Source organism: Symphodus melops (genome assembly GCF_947650265.1).
Source record: "Symphodus melops genome assembly, chromosome: 11".
NCBI lineage: Eukaryota > Metazoa > Chordata > Actinopteri > Labriformes > Labridae > Symphodus > Symphodus melops.
The window spans coordinates 2,235,597-2,261,686 of NC_136701.1; the positions used below are offsets into that span (position 1 = coordinate 2,235,597).

At 45.0% G+C, this 26,090-nt stretch overlaps 1 protein-coding gene across 4 annotated transcripts in view; it reads right to left on the minus strand.

The window, feature by feature from the left end:
* uvrag (UV radiation resistance associated gene) overlaps positions 1–26,090 on the minus strand; it is a 249,468-nt gene that overhangs the window by 213,237 nt on the left and 10,141 nt on the right. For all 4 annotated transcript variants that reach the window (XR_013780145.1, XR_013780146.1, XM_079356126.1 and 1 more), the window contains exons 7-11: positions 16,666–16,771; positions 11,062–11,188; positions 4,490–4,574; positions 1,610–1,697; positions 787–847 (exon numbers count right to left, since the gene is read on the minus strand). Coding sequence is in view for 2 of the 4 variants with exons in the window: in XM_079356126.1 (XP_079212252.1) it covers positions 787–847; positions 1,610–1,697; positions 4,490–4,574; positions 11,062–11,188; positions 16,666–16,771 (467 nt within the window). In the remaining 2 variants the exon portion in view is untranslated. The remainder of the gene's footprint in view (positions 1–786; positions 848–1,609; positions 1,698–4,489; positions 4,575–11,061; positions 11,189–16,665; positions 16,772–26,090) is intronic.

Here is a 26,090-nt window from a genome sequence, read left to right on the forward strand (position 1 = left end):
ACGAATCTGCACACCTGAACTTCTCACACCTCACAACTTTCACTTTCAAACAGACAAAAACTTGTCTCCTCAACTCCCAAAGTGTTGTTAAAAAAAGAGACTTTCAAAAACAATTAAATGTCTCAGTTTCAACATCTGATATGTCGTCTTTGAGACTCGTTGACTTCCTGCTGTCAGCTTTCTTCGTTGCCTTCTTTAAAAACTGGACAGTGGAGAGATTCAGAAATCAGGGCAATGCAGGACAGGAGGTCAGATTTGAACCTGGGCCGCCCGCTTTGAGGACCACAGCCGCCGTACACAGGACGTGCACATGAACCACTAAGCCACTGGCGCCCCTTTAGTGTCATTTTCTGTTCCAGCTCGTGAGGCAGTGGGGTTGTAGATCAGCGTGACGATGCTCATGAAGACACACTCACGACGGTATGTGCGTGCTTGAAAGTCAGTTTTAGTTGAACATCTCGTCACAGCGAGACAGTCATCATCACCTGAGAGTATCTGAGGTCAGAAGACAGCCGTCCCCTCCCTGCTCGTAAAACCACTCACATTATGTCTTTATGCATTTAAATTAACGACCTGTTAATATTTTAAATCACCACCTGCCGAAGCCAAACGTATGACATCACACACGCCTAATGTATGAGCTCATCTGCGTTCAAACTGAGAAATGTTTAATGACTTTTAATCACCGAACGATTACACCTAACGACCTGGATTCGAGCTACGCACGGTGATTTACGACAGCCTCTCCTCCCGTTACCTGAACACTCAAGCAGGCGCACGACTTACCTTGGAAGTCTTCAGAGTTTGGCAGCTTCACTCCACAGATGATATAATCGGACTGATTAGCCTGAGGATGAAAAAGAGCGACATTAATTAGACATGTGACCCGGCTGCAGAGACAGACCAAATCATTGGTCGACAGCTAAATCACGCTGTATCAGTTAAGCTCAAAACTGTAATCTAGTATGTCCTCCTTCTAACTTTAGATTCTGCTCCTGAATGCTCTGGATTTGTTTGGACCAGAGAAGGTAGGCGGGGCTTTGAAGGCCGTTTTGGACACCCCTGGGTTTCCCAGATATGAGAGCAGTTATCAGGTCAACAGGTGTTGCAGCGATGGAAGCGGGCAGTGGAACTGCTTCAGATAGAAGTGATTGTACCCGAGCTAAAAAGCCTCTGCATGTTTCTAATAAGCTCCAGCAGCAGAAAGCTGCTCAAACTAGGATCAATGTTGGAGATGCTTTTGAAACATGGAGAGAGGTTAGAACGCAGAAAGCTTTACAGAGCCATGCAGAGCTGGCTAAACACTGAAGCTACAGTGTCCACCACATGCAGAGCTGGCTAAACACTGAAGCTACAGTGTCCACCACATGCAGAGCTGGCTAAACACTGAAGCTACAGTGTCCACCACATGGTGACCTGTGTGAGGATCCACTCTAGAGAGGAGGGGGCGGAGCCAGCTCTCTGTGAATATTTTGACTTTGTACTGTAGTACCCATTTTAAACACTAGGTGTCAGAGTTACGTATTACTACTTTAAAAAAACAAATACTGATTTTTAAGTGGACGATTCTCTGCAGTTGTGTCGCGCTGCACCATCAGGATCAACTCACCACGTCGATGGGGTAGATGTAGGAGAGCTCAGACAGGAGCTGACGACAGCGGAAGGTGAGCTGGGCGTTGGACTTGAGAAACTGCTCCCTGAGGGACGCAAAACCAGACAGGAGAATGACACGATTAGTGACCGGATGAGAGAAGGAGTCCAACTAAAACTGCTGGACATCAGAAGCAGAGAAGCAGAGCAGCATCGAGAGAAAGAACAGAGGACACAGTAGAGGAAGGAGCAGAGCTTGAAGGGAAACAGGGGAGCTGTAAAACTCCTCCAGGCTGCTCCATGGGGACCCTCTGTAAGACCTGAAGCTCATTACGATGGTGAAACATTCAACAGTTAGGAGTTTTATGCAGCATTAAGATGTAATGGAGCAAGTTCATGCTGGCACAAGAAGAAAAATGTGGTGTTTTTACTGAAAGCATTAGATTATTAACTCCTCATATCTGCAGGAGGAGCTGCATGACTTATAGGTTTTCAGACTTTAGCTGCAGTTTCTCCTGGCAGCATTTTTTCCGCATAAAGTCCGAGTGAGCTGATGTGAGAACGCAGCAGGATACAATCTGGAGAATTCAACCTGGAGCGAGTAGCAGAGGGTGAGGACGTTTACTTCCTGTGCCCTGTGTATGACCAAAGTCCTGAAATGATGTGGATGTTTTCAGGAGTGCATGTGTGAAAACATCATTAGAGCCTCATCTACAAATAACTCATCAGTGTGCATGCATGAAGGGAGATCTTTCTCATAGCAGGATGGGTAACCGAGCTGGAGGAAAGTCTCTGTGATGAGTTCAAAGAAGCCCGGACATCTCAGTGATCCTCGAGTACCTAATCATCACATCTAATCATGATCGATTTTATCCGGGACATGTTTCTTATTTGAAACTTGAGTTATCACGTTCACAAGAAAAAGACACAGTCAGACGAATAAGGTACAAACATCTATATATTCAAGGTAACAGCTCGGACTAATAATCCAAATAATCTTAATCTTAAAATTGATACTCGAGCAGTTTTACATTTTGTATGTGTGCTTCAAAAACGTGTGTCCTGTTAGCAGCTGTACAAAGCGTGTGTGCTGAGTTCAGGTGAAAAGGCTAAACTGGGAAACTGGGAGACTGGGAGCACAGAGTCCCATGTACAGGGAGGCACAGAGGCTGTGGGTTCGAATCCCACCTCAGCCCGTCTCTTCAGCAGTCCTGTCTAATAAATGCAAATAGGCCCAAAGTTATATTTATATATTTTTTTAAAAGTCTGAAATGGAGTGAAAATGTGGAATTTTAATTTTAATGTTTCGAATAAGGAATCTTATTAGTTCTTTAAAATTCCTGTTGCTGTATGCTCAGGATGAAATACAACATGACTCTTCCAGGATCTACGTCCAGTTATTTCTACATTTTTCATGTCCAGTTATTTCTACATTTTTTGTGCAGTTGTTTCTACATTTTTCATGTCCAGTTATTTCTGAGTGATTTTGTGCGGCTCACACAGATGATTTTCTTCCTTTGTATGAGCGGTGTGAGAGATTGATGTTCTCTCTGTGGGTGTCCTGTACAACACTTACAGCATTACTCGAGGGTAGCAGCCCATCATTTCATGCACATGAAAAGGCCTTTTGTGGGGAAATGATGATTGAATGTGAAGCACCCTCCCATCTACGCTCCTCGCCTTTCACTTGGATTTCCTTTTTGGGTTTTTGCTGCGGTTAGCCGTCGCTGGACGTTTCTCTCTGACAGTAAGCAGCTGCTTCGGACGAGTGAAAAGGGAAACAGATTTGTGTTTAATGTTCGTTTGATGTACGATCACTCATTTGTCCAGCAGGCTTCGCCTTATCTAATTGGTTGAGCCCTGAGTGCCAGCTCTTCACAAGCCCTTTTTTTCCTCCCCTCTTCATATTCTGAGTGGAACTGCTCATTGTCCTCTGAAATATGAGAGAAGGACACGGCTTTACACGAAGGGTTTGCAGCTGTTAACACTGTTTTCCTCACTTCCTGTGTGGAACTTGATGTTTGGGACCTTTTTTTTTTTTTTTGCCACCCTGCAGACGACGCTGTGTCCTCTTCGTGCTCAGGAAGTGTTTCCTTTGAAAAATCAAATCCTGCCTTGCATCGCTCATTGTGAAAGACACGCTGCCTCCTCAGAGTGTTTGTCTGACACCTTCCATCCCTTCATTTAAAGTTAAAAGTTTGCTTTTACTTTTGAATGTCATGTTTTTTTGGATGAAGGAAAATCAGCAGGAACATTGGGGAAGGATTCAGGGGGGCAGCGTGTCCTGAGACTTCATAGATATGATGCACTTGTGAAGAAGACACTAAACTACAGCGAACATGGAGACAGCCTGACTGACTCGTTTAGGCAGCAAATTATGTGCGAGGTTATTAAAAAAGCAAAAACTTAAGTAAAGAAGCTAAATACAAAAAAAAAAAGAAAAAAAAGGAGAGATTTCCAAGAAAAACATTGAGGACACACGTTTCCAAAGAAGAGATGTTAGCCACATGTACAACTGCCGGGGCTGATTTCCTGTTCGCTTTCTCCTTCGGCCCCTGATCTGCTCCGTGTGTCTGCCAGGCACAAACAGAGCTGTATCCAGGGTCGACACCCGCTGCGCTCATCTCCCCGCGGGCCAACGCAAACACAGGCCAACAACACAATGTGCAAACTCTCTGTTGATAACACTAAACTATGCAGCACCCAGCGATTAAACATTTCTTCGAGTTTTTTTTTTAAATAGCGAGGTGGGAGGCGGGCGGCCGGGGCGCAGCCTCATCACATGCGAGTCTTATCACTGAGTGAGTTCTGGCTGACAGGAATGAACGCATTTAAAAAAAAAAGTGTTTTTGTGTGCAGAAATCAAGTGATGGTTAATTACAGGTTCACACATTCATACCTCTTGGCGGTGCATTCCTTCTGCAGCTTGGTTAAGGATTCTTTCTCCTCTTTCAGACTCTCGTGTTGAGCGGAGAACGCTTCCTCTGGCAGAGACAAAAAAAAAAAGACTGTAAATTATCAGGTGCGAGTTCTCTTCTGCCACCTCTCAGCAGCCAGGTGGGCTCGTGTTTGGTCGGCTGCCATCCACCGTCGAACGTAAGCAAGATCAAACAGCTCTTTTGATGAGGTCGAAACCATTTCCTTTTGACACCACATGAAACCAAGACAACATATGTATGCAAATTATAGGATTTGTCAGACGCTGTAAATACAGAGGCGAGCAGATCAATGAAATCCGACAGATAAGTGACAGTGATGATACAGCGCTGTGGAAGTTGTCTAACTGCCATGTTGGCAAGCTCACAATACCTTAGTGTTGCATAAAAACCTGAAAGATAAAAAGTGAAATTAAAGGTTGTCTCAGCATCGCACTATGGCTGGATGTTACATAAAGTCTGATTTATGATCATTTAATGCACACTTACATACAAAAACATTCATCTCTAATATCTGTCCAGATGCCTCTTCTTTAAATCACTAAAATCCTTTTTTGAAATGTCAAATAGTTTTATAAAAGAACAGTTTGAACATGTCAGAGATTCAGAAGAACAAGATCCTGGACTCCCTCCGTTTATTTGAGTCACCTTTGAGTGTCTACTGACCCACAACATGTGAAAGAAATCCATCCAGTGTTTTTGTTTGTCGTCTGCAGAAGTCTGACCACACGGAGAAAAACGCTCTGCTCTCCTTGTGATGTCACAGTGGGATTCCCCTCCCCTTGTAACTCCTCCTCCAGCCGAGAGCTCAACCTTTGCACAAGTCTGCCATTTTTTTATTCTTGCTAGCGAAGGAGTGATGTCTATCGGGAAAACTCAGGGGGCGGGGCTTATTACATTTAAAGAGACGCACACACTAAAACGGAGCGTTCTGAGAGAGCTGGTTTCTGCAGGGTCACAAATATTTGGACCAAAGCTCAGAAACACAGATGTTTCATTCAGAGCACCCTGGGAGAATACGTCCTCTTTAACATCTCACCTGTGTTTGAAGCTGGAGGAGGAAAAGTGCTCAGACAACTAAAGCTGGATGTGAGTTGGAAGAATCTGGTCCGTACACAACTCAGAATCTCGTCTTTTGGCGGGGGGGCGTTGATTGTGGGGGGGCGTTCTATTCCCTTTCAGTGATGAATCCTCGGTGACTGTCATGTTTTCTCTGCAGGACACAGCTCATGTGTCCCACTATAATTTAATACAGGACAGTGGAGGAATGTGAAAAAGAGCATTGTTGGATGATTACCCTGCTCAGTTCCTCTTCCTGATAAAACGACACTGAAGTTTATCTGCATTCTTCTATTCAAAGTTGAAAGTAAATCAATGGAGTCCAAAAATCCATCCAAAAATCACAGCAAATAAAACATTATCTGCATTTTTTTTTTTTTTTTTGGAGGTGATGACAGCAGCTTGCAGCAGAGTTTGTTTTGACCAATCAAGATCCAATCGTTCGTGTGATGAGACGGATCAGGACCTGACTTTTTATCGCCCAGAGATGCTGCTCACACCGACAGCGTGAGGGCTGATGAGAGATTAGACCTGGCCAGCAGAGTGAAGGTACTCAGGTGTGTCTCCGGCAGGTTAGTGGGGACGAGAGAGGCCATCTCTCTCTGTGTTGTGAATGAAGACTCCAAAAACGCACATCTGAACACAGACTGCTTGGCTGCCTGTTTTTCACTCCAGCTTTAACGCAATGCCAAACTATTTCATAACTGTTCTGTCTGTTAATCCCTCTGACCTGTTTCACGCTGTATCCCGGTATTTAAGTGTTGGCGGCTACATCTGATATGAAAACTGACCCATCGATAAACATGTCAGGGAGCTCTGTTTCTGTTTCTGGACATCGAGCTGAAGACTTTCTCTGATCTGTGTGATTCTGAAGGACCTGACCTTTGTGACCTCTGTTTAAGAGCAGACGTGTTCATGGATAGGTCAGGGCGAGAGCTAATATGGAAATGGACATTTAAAGGGACGCTCTTAAGCGTGTGAAGCAAACAAGTTCAAGACACAGTAAAGACAAACTCAAAAAAAGGAGATATAAGTCTGGGTCTCCACAGCATCAGTACGCGTCACGTTTCGTCCGGTTTTGCTCTTTTCGAAAGCGAGCACCCGACTGTAGTGAAGCACGGCAGAGTTTTATTTTGAAATAACCGGGTGCTCTGTGCGTTAATGCCTCGAACTTCCTGTCCAGGGTCGATCTGTCCCGTTTAGTTTGCCGCGAGCTGGAAGCAGAAAATAGACTCAGCACGTACGCTGAGTGGAGCGTAGGCGCCTTCAACATCAATGCAGCCGCTGTATCCATCAACCCGACCACGCCCGTCATCATGCATATTAATGCTAACCTCTTATCCTTCAAATTATATTAAAAAAATAACAATTATCCAAAAAGATGTAAGAAAGCTTCTCTGCTCAGTGTGAACCAAAAAAGCAAAGAGCTCACTGCTGTCTGAATGGGCTTTAATGAGGATTCATTGACTTTTGTAGACAGCCTCAAGTGGACACTTGAAGAACTGCACTTCCTGTTTTGCATCGTCCTGATTATTTGTGCTCTCTGGTTTAGGATGTGCATAGGTGTTGTGACGACATGCTGCTATAGGCCTTCGTACAGACACTTGTGTTTTTAGTCTTCCATGAACGAAGACGGTCGGGTTCAAAGAGCGTCGCTCCGTCAGCTCGGCTCCCTGACAATCTGCTTCTCTCAGAAAGAAGTCAGCGTTTGTTTCCCGCTCCGACAGGAGGATGTAGACGTGTAAAAGCTGGTCTTAATGGTGATAGCTTCAATATGAGACCTTTCCTCCAAGGTGACAAATACCTCCACACACACCACACCTACACAGATCTTTGCTGCCTACACTCGAGCAACCCGACCGCTGACATTTATTGGTGGTGAGCCCTCGCTCTGTTACCGAGCGTGAGAATGACTACCGCTCCTATAAGCACAATAAACGCCGTTCATGGAGCTGATTTATGCCGTCTGCTCGAGGTGGAAGGAGGGAAATTAGACAGGAGGAAATTGTGACAAGAGTGTGACCCCAGCAAAACCCAAAGCCATTAATTCTGAGGGGAGGAAAGACAGACTTTTACTGTTAATTCACAGCTGTTAGTAGGAAAAAACTGTGGTCATGGTCGTATGTCCTCGGTTATGGATTGCACAAAAGACATGCAGAGGACTTTAGTGTAAGCGTGTGTGCGTTAGCATAAGTGAAAAACAACAAGTCTACATGACTCACTGTAAATCAGCGAGTCGTTAACCTGTCGTCAGGATGATACCCGGTGCTGATGCTCCTCACGGCGTGCTAAACAAACACTGTCCGGGGGGGGCCGAGAGGCGGCACGTACACCTCAGAGGGTCCCCGACTTTCATCTCAGTTTTTTCTGCAGAGCCTCACACCTGCAGGGCCCCCGTGTTTTCAGAGAGAGGGGCCAGTTTTCCTGGGAATAACAGGTTGATAAAAGGTTGTTTGCTAACGGGCGCTTTGACTGTGGGAGGGACGGGAAGACCACACAAACAGGTACAGATGGGATCATAAAGACAGCGCACCAACGCTATTTCATTTATAAATTCCATATGTGTTCAGACTCACGTTTCACTGCCTCTTTTTGTGGTGTGTGTGTGTGTGTGTGTGTGTGTGTGTGTTAGCATGAATACGCACAACACAGAAAACACCCCAAAAGAAGCTGCTGACAAAATAAGCTAAATGAAATGTAACACACTCAAAGTGTCGTACAATATGCTGAAGAGGTTTTTCTGCAGGAAGTGACACGCAGAACTGTTACCGTACGAAGCTTTCTCTAATAAGAACAGGAGTGTGTGAACAATTCAACAAATGAAACACTCGTCTCTCATCGAATCACGGTGGAACAGAAATCACCCGTCGTCAGCCTCCAGCTCGTCTGATTAATCATCGTCATGACGGACGAGACTCACTTTGGGGTCTCGAGGTTTACGTGACGGACAAACACATCGAGCCTCCAGAGAGGAGACGGAGCCATAGCTGGAATCAAATCGTGTGTTTCCAAAGAGCGACGGATGAAAGATGAGACGGGAGAAAACAAACACGTTTTGGTGCCAATCTAAATATAATCAGACACAAAATCAGCTGCTGTATGAAATACTGTCAACTCTCGACTCCGAGAGGATCCCGTCTGGAGAAAGAAATGGATTTGAGAAGGCTGATTGGACGAGCTGAACAACAGGCTGGAGCTCAGCAGCATATGGCTTCAGTGTGGGAAAAAACAACATGATTTCAACACAGCCCCATTCAGCTGCAGAATTTCAATTTATCCTGCAGTGCCTTTTCTTTTTCTTTTTTTTTAGCAGCTGAAGGATTCTTTTCTTCTGTTTCTTAATAAGCACTTGTCCAGTCTGGAAAGAAGCCATCAATGAGGTGCAGAGAAGGAGAGCAGCGAGTTCTTTTGGCTGCAGAGCGGGTGCTGACAGGTAAAGAGAGCGAGGATTAACGGCCTTTCTTTATGTTCGGATTGCAGCACAAAGAGAACTTCTCCCTGAGATCCTCTTTGTCTGCGTGCATGTACACACTACATGCTAATTCATACCGATGCTCAGTCACATGACGGAGGTTTAAGAAGGTGCCCACGCCTTTTAGCCAACCGCCACAATATCCACAGACGACGCGTCACCTCTGCAACAAATCAAACCTGGTGATTTAAAGTTTAGAGGAAGAACATTTTCCTCATAAAGACAGAAGTCCAGTCTCTCCTGTGTGAATGACTCTCTGACTGTCTACGATGAGGGTTAGGGTTAGCTGGAGTCCCGCTGGCTGTGTTGTTGTCAGAGCCGTGTTTACATGGACGGGACGGCCGGCTCCTCCCCTCGAGTATAAAAGCTGTTTTAGTCGAGGACGAGAGAGAAGAAGAAGAACATACTCACGGATTATTTGAATGTCGTGAAATCACGACGCTAACACAACAATGCAGATAACTGCAGCTCGAGCCCATGGCGATTTTGTCTGCAGCTTGCGCTCAAGACCTTCGTGTGAATGTGAGGGACGGGGGGGGTTGGCGGTTGTGTTGCCAGCTTGGCGACTTTCTCGCCATATCTGGTGACTTTTTATGTCAAAAGCATCTGGCATGAAGCCACGGTGTAAACTAACTGGGAATAGATTTTTTAAAAACATATACAAAATATAAAGGTCATTACAATCACACCAACCCGCCAGTAGCTCCGCCCACTCGGGTTGGGAACCGGAGGGTCGCCTGATGCGGAACAAAAACTATGGAAGTTGGTCTGGTAGCTGGAGAGGTGCCAGACCACTTCTTGAGCCCTGCCTAGGTGCCCTTGAGCAAGGCACTGTGAACCAGAATGTCCACTTCAGGGAATAAAGTATGTAATAAATACTTGTTATAATGTAATAAAAATGTTAGCGCCCCCTGCTGCCTGACAGGCGCTACAGGGTGCTGTACGTGCACATGATCAGACTCCTAAACAGCTTCTAACACAGAGCGGTCTCACTCGTGAACACGCACCATAACAAGCCATCTGTCCCCCCCCATATCCTGACCTTCTGCAGCACGCAGAACCCCCCCCCCTCCATCTCTCCATTCAGCACCCATACCTGCAATAATCCACTGAATTATTTCTGCACTTTTCTAACTTTATTGCACCGATTGTCTTACAGGACGTAGTCTCCGTCTTTTCCACCTTCTCAAACACTTCCCCCTGGGCTCTAAATGAAACATCTGTGTTTCTGTGCTTTGGTCCAAATATAACATGAATCAAGCAGCAGAGGAGGTTTGTGACCCTGTGGAAACCAGCTCTCTCTGAACGCTCTGTTTTGGTGTGTGTGTCTCTTTAAATGCAATAAGCCCCGCCCCCTGAGTTTTCCCAGTGTGACATCACTCCTCTGTGGAGAGAATAAGAATGGCGGATCTGTGCAAACGTTTTACTCCAGTCTGGAAATGGAGTCCATGGATGGAGATACCAGGAGAGGGGAGGGGCTTATTTACCAGAATCCAACTTGTGATGTCACAAAGCCCAAACATTTTTGAAACGAAGCGTTTTCCTCTGTGTGGTAAGACTACAAACAAAAGACTGAACGGATTTATTTCACATTTTGTGGGTTCATAGACACTCAGGTTACCCAAACAAATTTTTAAAAACCTTTTAAAAGTGGATTTTTCAAAGTATGTCCCCTTTAAATGATTTGTATAAACATCTTGTATCTATATATTTGGCAGGGTCAGTATTTTATACATTTTGGGTTTTAGTATTTGTATGTTTTTCCGACATTATACATCTTCAACACTCATTTGTTGTCCTTGTACTGTGACAGTAAAGATATCTGCATCATGTCTTTGTATGTGTGGACAATGAATTTCCCTCAGGATCAATAAAGTATCTATCTATCTATCTATCTATCTATCTATCTATCTATCTATCTAGCAGATCACTGCCTCATCATCATAACACGTCTTAAAGTGAAAACAGGCTGGGTTTGTTTGCTAAACCTTCTTCATGCTTTACCTTTTTTCTGCAGCTGTGCCTGCTCCTTCTGCCGCAGGTCGATCTCCCTGCCCAGCGCCTTCCTCTGCCTCTGCAGCTCACTCCGCAGCACGGCTATGCGCAGCTGCATGCACTCCCGCTCTTTCTTCTGCTCCCATCAAACAGAAAAGGTATGGAGAGAAAACAGACAAGAGGACGAAGAAGAATAATATTTAATATGTGGTCACAGCAAATTTTTCGGTGTTTATTTCTCTTCACAAAGACCCTGAAAATCCGACCAAGTCCTGCGAAAACAAGCCAGGCTGATCCCGTGTTGCACTCAGATAATGTACCCGGACTCCACTGTCAACAACTAATGACAAGGAAGACGGAGAATGATTTGGCTCTTCCAAACATCCCGCTGAGCCCTGAGATCAGTGCAACAGGTGAAAAGGTTTAGTAATGACCCTGAGTCATGGGAATGGCTGGCGAGGACTTAACTGGTATGAAGTTATGGCGGTTAACATGCACGCTCTGACGGGATGTGGAGAGACGAGGCCGAGCGCGGGCACAGCTCCAACACTTTTGGTGTTTTTCAGTGCAGCACTACTCTCGTGTTTGTCAGCGTTGAGCTTCTTCTTCAACATAAATGAACCAAACTTTACGCACACGGATGCTCAACTGAAGCAGCAACGTGTGCAGATCGTCCTGATCGTAAAGTGACTGTTTTTAACTCATGACCGTCACTTTAATGAGCTGCGACTTCACAACTGTCAACCAAATGCATCCAAAGAAGGAGCAAAGATAAAGACGGCAGCAGGCTCGAGGTCCACGATTCTGCTTTTCATTCAAACTTGAATCTCCTCGCTCATCTTTCGCTCAGCTGATAAACAGACAGAATCTTGCCGTTTTGAATCTTCACACTTTCCTCCACAATCTATCCAGACAGATTGATCATAAATTTAATCATCAACATGTTTTAATAACTGCTGCTTAATAAAATCTCCACTCCGAATGACAAAAGATGAGATTTTTCAAAGCAAAGAGCTGAAGCTTCAGGAGCTGCTCTCATTGGCTGCTCTGATCCAGATGTGCACTGGATGAACACCTGGCTGTAGATATTCCACCTGACATGTCTGATTGTGATGGATGACAGTCATGTATGTTGTGTGGCTGCTCATTGTTTGCTGTATACTTTGAAATCCTTCAAACTTTTCTCCTGGTTCAAATAAAAAAGATGAAGATGATCGTGGATGCAGAAAGGTTGAATCTGTAAGAGGTCTTAAAAATGTGTTTTCAGTGCTACTTTCATGAAGATCAGGTGACTAAAAATGAAGATATATAAGGTCCAGAAATTAACACTTTAAATGCACGGACGGCTGATAAGGCCTAAGACTTTCTTTTTTTATATACTTTATAAATGCCACACACACACACACGCTTCATTTGTGCACTCGATTCAAACATTCAACAACAAGGCGCCCTAGAGTCCAGAAAACTTCCCGACGTTTTCATGCTCGGGACACTTTCTTCCAGACGTCTTGTAAAACGTCGGGATGAGCCTTCAGGAGAAAATGAAGTTTAATCTTGGAGCATGTCGTGATGGTACTCTTTTCTGCCGGCCACCATGTTCTTTCCTACTTCTTAACTGATACTGTGAATACAGCCAGTGACATGGAAGCACGTCACGCTGTGAGGGATGTGTGGACGGGGAACTCTGATCTGTGAACACACCTTTAGAGGTCATGACCTCCAGATGAGTGTCTGTACCTGCTGTCTCTCTCACCACGTGTCCTGACCAGCAGCAGAATCACAGTGCAGCTCATTAGTCAACATGTTAGCCTCTCTATGTGTACGAGCTAGCTGAGGGCTAACGGTCTAATGAGGAACAGCAGCAGAGCTTCATGGACTGATGGATGTGGATGTTGGATACAGAAGATCAAGAGAGAGAAAAATGATAAGTTGAGACGAACAGATCAACTAACTTCAAACCTGCACTGAGAGATTTAAGAGGTGACGTGAAGGGACTGTGTGGACGATGATGATGAGGATGAGGATGATGAGGACTGAGAAATGTTGGCTGAGTACAGCAACAAGGAACAAAACATAGAAAATAAAGAGAAGAGTGAAAAAGCTCGATGGCAGAATGAAAGAAATCAAACCTGGATGTTCTTTAAACTTAGTTCCATGATGTGAAAATGTGGATTTTATTAGAAAGATGTTATTTAAAAAAAGAAGAAGAGCTGCTCTACCAACAGGTCCAACACGGCAAGAAAACTACTTCCTCAAAAAAAAATCGATTTAAGTAAAAATTGATATTATTCTCTTCTAAGGTTTGGAATCGATTTATAATTTCAAACAAATTTTCTTTAATTTTTTTTTTTTTTTTTTGGGGGGGGGGGGGGGGCTTGTGAGTCACTCCCTGCTATATGCTAAAGCTAGCTCTTTAACTCAGTAGAACCACATGGAGCTCCACTAAACTCAGCCAGTCTCACAGATGACCGGAGTGGATCCTGAAGTACGGACTCATTAAAAAGATTCCAGAATCGTCTTTTTATTTTTTATTGTGCCGAATGGATTTAACGCTGACATCCAACAAGTCCCAACATGCAGACTCAGTCACAATGGGGGAAAAGGTCGAGAGGTCACATTATATCAAACGAGTGGGGGAGATATTGGAGATCAAATGAAAACAAACTCTACTCTGGTATTTACTGTTCTCCACACGCCGGAGGGTCAAGATGGAAGTGTTTCATCATCACACATATTAATGAACTCTATTTATTCTGACAGATACACACATGATGTGATGACATCATTAATCATTAATAAGCTACACTGTGCCGTGTCATGTCTTAATGTCCTGTTTAAAGTCTAAATAAAAGAAACCAAAAGCAGAATTCTTCTGATTCTTCATAAATGTCCTCCAACACATTTTTTTAAATAATCTCTGGTTTTCCCTTAAATTAAAAAAAGATCAAGTCATGTGGTGTTGAAGCTTCTTTTAGGTGCACAGCGTGTTTTATCCTGCTGTGTTGTAATCAAACACATCGATGGTTTCTAAACCATCTCCACACAAACCACATGCTTTTATGTTTCTGATGATAACGCGTCTTTCAATCCTTAAACTGTAATAAAACGTTCGGAATCAGAAGCAGAAATCTTTGGACCTGATCAGAGTGCCGGCAGCATCACACACAGAGAGGCTGTGGCATCTCACACACTCGCTGTGATAGTGATCACGGCGGGGATCAGAGGAAACACAGATACGCTTCTTGTCGAAGACTTCAGAGGGGTTCGTGGTGAAAACAGAGCGGGGGTATGAGACGCCTGATAGAGCCTCCATCCCTCCGACGTGTCGCACCCTGATGCCTTCATGTTCACCACCGCAGGCTCTGGCACGAAGCAGCAGCCTCCTACACTTTCACTGACGAGCGGGTCACAGCCGTGTCAGTGTGTGTGTGCGACTGTAACCGGCCAGCAGCCCCCCCCCCCCCCCCCCCCCCCCCCCCGTCTGCCTCCCTCTGAACATCAAACAGCAGCCGGTCAGCTGAGTAAATAAGCAGCAGGCGTTATTAGAGAGCAGATTAATGGCAGAGTGTGGGTGAGAGGGTGAAAGGGCCCCGCTGTGAGCTTGGTGTCCCCGCTTTGATCCAGGCTCAGTGTGACGACGACAGAAGGAGCGCACAGAGCTCTCCAAAGAGGGGAGACCCTTAGAAGAGCCACACAAAGCTGCACTCACTCCTACAGAAAGGTAGAGGTCCAGGATTATGTGATTTATTGGCTGATGGGAGTTCTGAAAAGGCTTTCAAGGAATGTTTCAGTCAGGGGGAAATATCACAGACGACTTTTTGAAAGGGATCCTTTGTGGCGAGAGAATGGAGCCTCCATGTTTTTGTGGGGAGGACTCAAGAAGTGAAGCGGCTTTAAGAGGTCCGGCTACAAGGGACGAAAAAAAAATCAAAAGCTGCCCGAGAGAAAGCTGGAAAGCAAAACAGCTGTCTCAAGAGTCACACTCGGAGCTTTAAATTCAGTATCTTTACACATGCTAGATTTGAAATAGGTGAAAAGGGAAGATCCAGCAGCTGCCTTAAAATGAATGTCAGCGTGGAAGGTATGTGATCCGGTGAGCAGAAAAAAAAGGGCTGCAGGTTAAAAACCCCTCAAGTGTCACTGCCTCTGCTTTTACAACAGCACAGGGAGACGGGACGCGTTTGAAGTGAATGTTTACAATAAACACAACAAAACCCCGGGATCGGCACTCCAGTTTTCACAGCTGTGTGGCTGCCAATTCCAAAAATGTTAAATATGCTTTCTTGCTTTTTTTTTCTCCGGCGTGGATCCGAGCCGAGGATATGACAGGACGAGGAAACGTAAACAGAGGGGGTTTTGTCGGAGCGTTATCTGTACGGGATATTGCTCCGTCTCAACTTTTCAGCAGAGCCGTCAAAACAGAAAGCTATAGCTTAAACAGCAGCCCAGAGGGTATAATTACACCTTACATTACTTTACATTAGCATTAGATGCAGGGATTTAGCTGGAAAAGCCGGTACAGTCTGCTGATGTTTGTTATTCATGTGGAAGCGTGCGGGCCTGCTCCTGCTGATGGCTGCAGTTATAACGCTGTGTGGGAGTTTTTCCTAAAACATCTGGACACCGCTCATCTTTATTTATTGATTCAAAGCCTGAAATTCAACTAATTTTTATATAATCCTGCGATAACATTCACTGACGCAACAACGCCGAGCGCTACTGAAAATAAGCCGTGCGTGCTCGTACGGAGACGGCTCGGAAAAAAACAAGAAAATGAGGGATTGAGAAATGTGGGGAAATGGAGATGAACAGTTATTAGAAAGTGAAGAAAATTACTGTTTTAAAACTGTGTTGGAAACAAACAAAACAACAGAAAAAGTCGGCACAAAGAATAATTAAGAGTTAGTATCTCGATTTAAAGGGCCAACAAGTCAGCCCGAGTCACCGCCTGCACGCTCTCACGTGTGCACGGCTGCAGAAACATGAATCACACTGACAGTCACTTTATCTAAGTGTAACTTAGTTTAGAGTCTGCTTACATGTAGTCACTGTTAATGCCATGTTCTTTACATGAAGCTACGTTCAGGATATTCACAAGTCAAACAAGCTGTGGGTCAGTGGGAGAGTTGTTAGTTTTTTAAAGTCGAGGGTTCGATCCCCAGCTCCTGCAGCAACATGTCCGATGTGTCCGAGACGCGTGACCCCCTCAGGTTGTTTGGCGGAGTATGAATGAGATGATTTACTTCTTTCCACAGCAGCCTCTTCTATCAGTGTGTCAATGTGTCGGTGTGAAAGAGCACTGAGGCGTCAGAAGACCAGAAAACGCACGCTCAAGTCCACTTAACGTGGAGAGACAGGAAAAAATGTTAAAGCTTAAAATGCTACTGCAGTTTATTTACAGGCCAGAGGTTTTACATCTGTCGGTCTCCATCATCCCTCTGCACACCTGAGAGGTATCAGCACTCAGGTCGGAGGAGGGGATTTAAAGGATCCTTTCCCCGTGTACGTTTTATCTGTAGTCTTATTCTCTATCGTTTTGACAGGTTGGTTTTATGTGGAGGTGCTGACAGTGTGACAGGTTGATAAACGCTGTTAACGGGTGACTGTGCTCACCCGCTCCGTGCAGGTCGCTGTCGTCCTCAGCTTCTCCTCGATCTCCTTGCCGATCTTCTGCACGGTCACTTGGGTCTGCTTGATGGCTCTCTGTGCTGTGTGAAGCCTGCAGGAAGGAGGACAGCACACAGAGTGTTAACACGCACGCTGAAGTCGAGCAGCTCAACGAACCGTCCGTCCGTCCGAATACACCGGGAGAGAGCACTGATTTATTGAGGAGGAACTATTGCACATTCTTCCTGTTATTAATGTCACTCAGCAAAAACAATCAACGAACAACTTTCTCCAACACACACTCGTGCTGTTCTTCGGGGTCAAAGCCCGGCGTGGGAGCGGTGGAGCACGCACAAGACGTCTCGACTGGACGGATCTGGCTGAGGTGTCTTCGTCCCCACTTTGAACAATTCATCAAGTTTCAGTCACACACACCAACTTAAATGTACTCAGAGTCACAATCCAGATGATGGTTGAAAGCACAAGAACAACCTTTATTTTGAAACCATGCCGTCGAGAGAGCACTAAACGGCCTGAGTTATGAGCGCATCAGTCAATGATTTAATTCAGGCCTTGATGTCGACAGAGACTGATTATCTTCCCAAGCGGTGCAGTCATTGTGCGGTGTGTTTGTTATCCCTCCTCTGTGCTTTTCTCTGATTTACGGGGGTTGATCTTAATGTCTCCTAAACTGGACACTAGACAAAAGGACGACAACAATACTGAGAAGTTTCCCTAATAATAAAAGTCGATTGTCAATGGACCAAAATAAGCAACTTCTTAAACACCACAAGCCGCAAAATTAAAAAAATAAAAAAGTCTAATCACTATTATTTTCTAATAAAGGAACCACAGTGTGGGATGAGAGGTCGTGAGACGGACCTGAACGCATCACAAAACAAAGCCAACCATCAAAACGCTGGACTGATGAATTACCAGCAGAAAGGAGCAGGCACTGTCACTGTCACCATCATTACACAAGTCACATGACAGCCTATAATTACCTCCATCACTCACTGGCTTTATAGGACACATTCTCCTCAGATCCCGAGCTCGCAGAGAGACAGAAAAATCCCCCTGAATCGAAAAACGTGCTGCCAACAGAGAGCAGACAAAAGATTTAACACTTTTTAAATGTCTTTTTACTTTGAATGAGAGAAAGTCAGAAACCAGCTGAGTCAAACTTCTCGCTGCAGGTTCTGCTGCCTCCGCGGCGTGGAAACTAACTTCTCGGCCAATCAGTGCGGCGGTTAAATACACTCCTACAGTGGCTAAATGTGTCCCTGCTGATCGAGCGTCACACAGAACATGTGACTATATTCATTCGTAATGACAGATGAGAGTTTTAATGAGAGAACTTTATTCTTCTTATTCTGCACACAAAGTGAGAACCTCCTCGGACTCTGCGTACGCACAAACGATGGACACACAACCTTGAAACTAAATGGATGATATGTTAAAAAAAAAAAAAAAAAAAAACCTTTAACAGACAATAATTAAAACTGTGTGGTGAATGCAGCTTGTGGACGTCAGGTGATTGGTGAATCCGATGGTGATTTTGCGTGTTATTGCGATTTTAGTGAATCAGGTCCACTGTGCATGTTTTGAACAGTCGGCCACAGAGTTACAGAGTGAAATGCACAGAGAGAGAGAGAGGGATGATGTTTACAACTCCAACCTGCTGTACTCTCTTCACCAACACTCACTGATGCCATCAATGAGGAAGAGCACTTTGACTTCTCACAACATCCACATTAAAGCAAACTCTTCCGTCTGCCGACACAGGCTCAAAGATAAAGTTCAGATTAATGTGTTTATGGAGAGGCACACATAAAGGACCCCTGTGAGCCTCGGCTTCGACTGGACCGGTCTGCAGCCTGAGCCGAGGGAGGAAACAGCCCTGTGGCTCAGGTCACCTGGGGGATGTGAGTCGAGTTTCCCTGAGGTATGTACCGTCTCTCAGGCCTCTTGAGAGGGTTTAGTTTAAGAGGCTCTTTCTAACAGGCTTCCAGCTCGGCGGGCTCGTTTTACAAATCCTAGTTGACTTCTTTTTTTATTTTTTTTTTATGAACCTCACACAGGTGCCCCCCCCCCCCCTTGATGTTATTGCCTCTTTCTGGAAACCAACCTGTATCCATGACAAGGTAAGAAGAGCTTCAGGGAGGAGCTCTTCCAGAAAATCATTTCATATCTGCTGCCCACATTTGAAACATGTCTGAGGTGACAGCGATCGCAGTTGGAGATCGTCTTTTTAGGACATCAGGGCAAATCTGTTTTGACAGCTACATCTGTCGGGCTGATTGTGGTGGTAGAATCTGATATGGCAGTTTTCCCCCAGGTGAGAAGGGTTATCTCCTCTCTGCTTTTCACGCATGTCTGCTCCTTATCATTGCCTGAGTCTTGGCCTAACGCCTGCCCATCGGCTCGATCGGAGCTCAGAGGCCAGCAGGGGGCATAGGGGCGCTCACCCGCCGCCCTCATTGTGTCAGCAGGTTTAATCCCTGGGCAACTGTCCAGCAGAAGTCCTTCTCACGAGCCGTGACCAGCTTTCCTTTTCAGAGGCTTTAACTGACAACTGTGTGCCACGAGGGATTTGCAGGAAGTTATGACTGAGCGTGTGCACTCAACCCGTCATGCAGATAAACATCAGAAAAACAAAAACATTTTCTCCTTCGACCGTGGTACGAGATCCTGCCGGGGTGTCACATGAAACTGCTTCTTTTGAAACTTGCAGATTCTTGGATCAGCTGAGGAGATCTTAAATAGGGGCTTTCAGGTTCTGAAAGAGCACAGAGTTAAGATTTACAATCAAGCAAAGTGAAGAGCTTCCAGTGCAGTTTGAGGGGCGGCAGAAAATGGCGGCCCCTCAGAACTCGGTCTCCTGTTCTCTGTTCATTTACGTTCACTGATTATCTTGGAATAAATATTTGCCGAAGTTTACATGCTGTGTTGTGATCCAACATCTGCATTTGTGAAATCAGTGTTGAGAAGGAAATAGCAGATGCAGATTTGTTATTTGGCTCACAAAGATAAGCCAGAGAGAGAGAGAGAGAGAGAGCCAGAGAGAGAGAGAGAGAGAGAGAGATCTTTAGGATGTGAGGAGGAGGACAGGAGATCTTAAAGAAGAAATGCAAAAACACTCCGAAAACAATCAAACTGAGGAAAATTATCCGAACCTGGATCGATACTGTCCAGAACCATAGTGCAAGAAACCTTTTTTAACTGGACTTTAAAACATTCCATCACATTCTCTAATGAGCAAAATATGTCCCTTTTTTCTAAACCAGCTGAAATGTATGGTATTGTGACGTGCATGACGTTGCAGGTCAACCGCCTTCCAGAAGTCTTAGCAGCATCAACCTTTGGTCTTTCTTGCAGATTAGCATCAGGCTAGTTAAACTTCACACAGCCAACATGATGCATTGTGCTGGTTTTCACCTGGGCCCCCCATGACCATGAGCTAGAGCTCCATCTAGTGGCCTGTGCTTGTGTTACAGCTTAGACACAACATTTAACCCGCCTACGTTAATAAAACTGTGTCAGCACTGCAGCTTTAATCACAATAAGTGATGAGGTACCAAATCAACAAACACACTCATTTTTATTAAGTCACTGCAGAGTCGACCTGCAGCAGCAGAACACAATCACATTTCCTCAAATATGACAAAATATAAAAACATAAATAGAATGAGCAGTTCTGTCATCTTTCCCCCACACACTCCTGGTAAACCGATCTCAAGTGTTCCTTCTGTAAACCTTTTGAAAACGTCGTCGCCTGGTGTCCCCCAGCTGCTCATAACGTGCAAGTGTGCCCAATGCACTTGTCAAACAAACCCCGGGTCAGAGGAAACAAGCCCAAGGACTAATGACTGCACTGAATTCATTTCCCTCAACCATATTTCAAACACTACAGGGTGAACAGGGCAGCCAATTAAGCCTTTCAAAACACAACTGGGAGACTTTTTATGACCTGATCAGTGAAGATAAAGCTCCACGATCACACCTCTGCTGGGGACAAAACAGACACAGCAGCCGGAGGAAAATAACAACAAACAACTCCTCGCACTTCTGCCTGTATGTCATTTATCAAGAATGTCAAAACACTAAAGCCCTCTCCATTCACCCCGCTGCACCATTGTCTCCATCTCCATGGAGCTACAGATAAGACTGCACACACCTCTACTGCTCCACAATGAGGTTTTCTTTTTGTGAGTGTGTGTGTGTGTGTGTGTGTGTGTGTGTGTGCTGAGGTCCTATAAGCCATGCTGACTTGAAAATACAGCAGAGATGCATGCAAGCCAAAGAGAAGAGAAGAAGTATTTTCATGCACTTTCCCTGCTTCCCTTTTCTTTGTCTTACTCGTTATTTGCACTTTAGGATGCAGCAAGTCGAGGATTAAAAAAAAATAAAACATTTTGCTGATAGTTTTGTGTTATGTACAAAAACCACAGACTCTACAAAACATGGACGTAGTATCAGTGATGTCACCACTAGTTTTCGAAGAGGTGTGATGAAGTCCAAAGACGGCGGCGGCGGCCATGTTGGGAATGTTTGATCAGTCTAGAAACAGGCAAAGAGCAGGACTGCAGCTTTCATGCACCAACCTGTCAGTCAACTCAGTCAGGCTCCGAAGAAGGAAAAGGTTTCAACAACTCTTAATCTGAAAACAACTTTAAAAAAATCTAAACGAATTATTGTTGTGTTGTTGTTTTTTTAAATCAAACCCTGTAAAGAGCGACTGACGTGAAACTCAGTCTGAACCAGGCTGGGACTTAACATCGGGCCTGATCGGGTTTTTCTCAGCCAAGTGGACACTCAAGTGACTGGCTTGGCTTTCCAACACCACAGGTTGGTTGTGGACACAAACCTCATGTCAATGAATCTGTAAATATATCTTTAAATCCTCACTACACAGTCCGTCTCTGCTGCGAGTTACTTAGTTAACACAGGAATGTCCAGTTGCTAGAAAGCTTCACCACACAGTAAGTAGAGCTCAGGGGCTTCCTGCAGGAAAGCATTATCACCTAGGCAGCCTCTCGGGCATGTGGGGACCCCCCATAGAGAGCTACAATCACTGTGCACTGCTTCTGTTTCCATACACTGCTCATACATGAATGCTGCACACAGAAACCTAAAAGAGAAAAATCAGGATTCAGCAGCAACATGTGGCTCTGATCAGAGGGGGGGGGGTTACTGTGACTGCTGGGTCCAGATTCAGGACTAACAGTCTTGGAAGGAAGCGGCCTTCATAGGCCCAGTAGAAACCTCAGGCTGAGCTAAGATGAGTCAGTCCGGTCTGCAAAGGCTTTCCTGTCATGTCCTTGACCTTTCTTTTTATTACTAAGTGCAGCTCCTGTTGCCTAGCAACTTCAACAGGTGCACTTTACCTAACTCACATAACCAACATCACTTAACCTACTATTCAAAGGTTCACGTTGTGTCATCGTCAGCCGCCATCTTGTTTGAACTGGCTTGCATTCAATGTGGGGACATGTTGGGACATGTTGGGACATGTTGGGACATCAGGGACGTATGCGTCCTTCATGAACTGGGAAAAGTGGAACATATTTGTTGGTCACAGCCTTTAAAACGGGACACAATGTGACGCTGTGACTTCAAATGCACCCTTCAGACAGAGGTGCTGCTTAGGGGCCCCGGACCAGTCGGGGGGGCCCTGAGGGCTGACAAAACTTTAAACCAAAGTTCTCCTCACTCTTGTTGCCGAGCTTAGCGAAAATGAAGATGGCTTATGTCTATATGAGAGAAATGGAATGTGGGAAAGAGAGGAGCATCCGGACCCTGGCAGACATGTTGGTGATGTACGCTGGTTGGAGGGCCCCATAATTATATTTCTACCAAGGGCCCAAACAAAAAGTCGTATCACTACTGGCTTCAAGTGCAAAGTCTACAGACACACAAGGCCCAAAAAAAAAAAAAAAAAAAGGCAACCTGAACGATGAGGATAAACAGAACCTGCTTTAGTGTCCACATAAGAAATAAAAAAACGATCATCAACAGCTGCTTCATCTTCATCTTCTTCTTCTTCTCTTCTTGGCTTCTTTCCGCCCCAGTCTTTGGGCCTCGCTCTACGTGGGGAGTGGCTCAGCTTCTATCTCAGCCTGCAGGACCTAAGACTACTGATTGATGATGTGTGCTCCCTACTCTTCATCTTCCATGTGAGAGCTGACGTGTTTGCGAGGCCGCACCACCCTTGTTCCTCACAGGTTGGCTGTCGTCGGCTGACAGCGAATCTGCTGACAAACGAGCGTCATTTATCAAGAGGAGCAGCGCCTTCTGAGAAAAGCCCTTCTCATCCATTTCCATTACACCTCATGAATGACGCTCTGGGCCAATGCAGAGGGAGATTAAGCTGGGTGAGAACATATGATACTCTGGTTGTCCTCTATGGACGTTTATCACTGTTAATTGACATTGACTCCAAAACCTTCGGAGGAGGCAAAATTAAAATAAGACGGCAAAAGTCACCATGTAAAAAGAGCATAAATTACACTGAGGCAGCTTATAAAAACTATGAACACATGCAAGCCTGTCGAAGAGCCAACAACCAAAGCATAGACTTCAGCACAAAGCCCCCCACCTGAATGCTTCCAAAGCTTAATGCACTTTTTAAAGCAGAGCTCAGCAGGTCAGAAACAGAGCGGGGGGGTGGGGGGGGGGGGGGTGGGGGGGGGGGGGATAATCCCTGCTGGAGTGTACAGTATCTGATGAATCATTCTGCAGTACATAATCATAAACTATGTTCATATGAGTCCACTGAGCCGAGGAGAAACTCCGGGGTGACGGGGAGGGGGGGGGATGAGGAGTGTGTGGGAAGAACAGGGATCAATGAGACCCGCTGGCTGCGGGTGGAAGAGGAGGATGTGGAAGAAAAGCTTCTAGAATAGAAGAAGCAAAAAGCAGAGGTCATAAAAGTTAAGATGCAAACTGGGCTTTTTCCCCGGGAAGCTGGCGAGGACGACACGGACTCCCCTCATATTAACATAAACTGAGACCACATGCAGATGAGGGAGCGCTGGTAAACTTTAGACTGCTTTAGACCACGGCCCTTTTTATTGACCCACTGAAGCCCTGTGACGCATTTTTTGTCCCGCTTTTTGAATCTTACAGTCGGAAAATGTGAGCGGAAACCTCCATAATAACAGGAGTCCTCTCTCTTCTTTTGGAAGTGTCTAACTTGGACCTTCCAAATGTGCATGCGTTTAGTTCAAACCGGCTGCAATTAGGTTGTTAAGGGATCAGGCAGAGGGGTTTACAGTGGGTTTCCCTCGAGGGAAGCCCTGATGAGGCTCAGAGTAGTGTTTACATCCTACCACATTTTAATATAAATGTGAAACAGCAAGCCTGTGTTTGTAAACACAATGTGTCCTCTCAAGCTTTTAATTACTGTACCAGGGTCCCCATCTGATTAACTCAGCACATCTCTGTCTCCATCTTGTGGTAAGAACGTGTACTGCACTGTTTTTTTAAAGAAAACATCGTCATATCTGAGCCTGAGCAAACACGCATGTTCCTCATGTGGCTCTGTTGTCTCTGCTCTTTTTATTGTGTCCTTGTCTAGCTGTACTGTTTTCACTCTGGCACATGCTTTCCAATGGGGTTTAATACAACAAATATCAAACTGAACTGAACTGATATCATCTCATTACAGTTATCATATTTTCACCTGACAAGCCCAGGTACAAAAAAAGTCATAAAATAAAAACTCACTCAAAAAAAGTAAAAAATTGTCAATTTAAATATATATATCAACTATATATATACCACTTCTCTGTCTGCACTGGCGGACATTTTTCCTCATGCAAGCATCACTCAGGCTTTATAAGCTTTAAATAATGTTTAGCTCAGGTGAATGTGGATTAGTGAGATGTGTCTGACCAGAATTACACAAAAGGTAAGATTTGATTTTTATTGTGATCAATCATCACAACAACCGGGTGAATTTAAAGACGTATTCTTTGAGACATGTCGCTCCTCGTGCGACATTATTTTTGTTCTTCTTTATCTGAACAGCGTTTTGGATGCATCAGTGCATATAGCAATATTCTTTTTGTAAGAAAGTCTCATGACAAATTTTGGATCCCAAATTTAAACTTTACTCATTAAGGACACAAATGTCCACTTCCAAAAAAAGAAATCTCTTGAACTTCCTCCCTGCTCAAAACTACCAAACATGATCATTACGTGTTGACAGGCTTTGTGAGTTCATGAAAGGCAGAGGAGCTTCGCTGACACTGGTTAAAAACGTTGGCTTTCCTCTGGCACCCCCTGCTGGCCAAACACAAAACAGTAGGCACTCCAAACAGAAACAACGACATCAATAAGAGAAGGACATCTATTTGGAGACAAACTAGTTGCAGGTTGAAATAAGACAAACCAACACTGAGGGGCTACTTTTCCAAGTCATAATAAATTAAATATTATGTCATTTAAACCCCCTGAGGTATATCACCTCGTTTTCAAGGAGGTCTTGAAAAAGTTATTAATGTAATCAGAAGAAAAACGCCCTTTCCAAAACAACAAATGACTTGAAATCTTTCCAAAACTGACCGTAACCGTCACGGTTTTACAGTCGAAGTCACCGACATGCCGGCTGCACACAAGTTCATGATTTATAGTCCTGCTCTCCTTTAAGTTGTGCCCTGTCGAGGTCTTGGTTTGTCTAGTCCCTAAATGTCTCGATCCCTAAATGTCTCGGTCTTGTCTCGGTCCTGAAATGTCTCGGCCCCTAAATGTCTCGGTCTTGTCTCGGTCCCTAAATGTCTCGGTCTTGTTTCGGTCCCTAAATGTCTCGGTCTTGTCTCTGCCCCTAAATGTCTCGGGCCCTAAATGTCTCGGTCTTATCTCGGCCCCTATATGTCTCGATCCCTAAATGTCTCGGTCTTGTCTCGATCCCTAAATGTCTCGGTCTTGTCTCGGCCCCTAAATGTCTCGGCCCCTAAATGTCTCGGCCTTGTCTCAGCCCCTAAATGTCTCGGCCCCTAAATGTCTCGGCCTTGTCTCGGCCCCTAAATGTCTCGGCCCCTAAATGTCTCAGGCTTGTCTCGGTCCCTAAATGTCTCGGTCTTGTCTCAGCCCTAAATGTCTCGACCCCTAAATGTCTCTGCCTTGTCTCGGTCCCTAAATGTCTCGGCCCCTAAATGTCTCGACCCCTAAATGTCTCTGCCTTGTCTTGGTCCCCAAATGTCTCGGTTTTGTCTCGGCCCCTATATGTCTCAGCCTCTAAATGTCTCGGTCTTGTCTCAGCCCCTAAATGTCTCGGTCTTGTCTCGATCCCTAAATGTCTCAGGCTTGTCTCGGTCCCTAAATGTCTCGGTCTTGTCTCAGCCCTAAATGTCTCGACCCCTAAATGTCTCTGCCTTGTCTCGGTCCCTAAATGTCTCGGCCCCTAAATGTCTCGACCCCTAAATGTC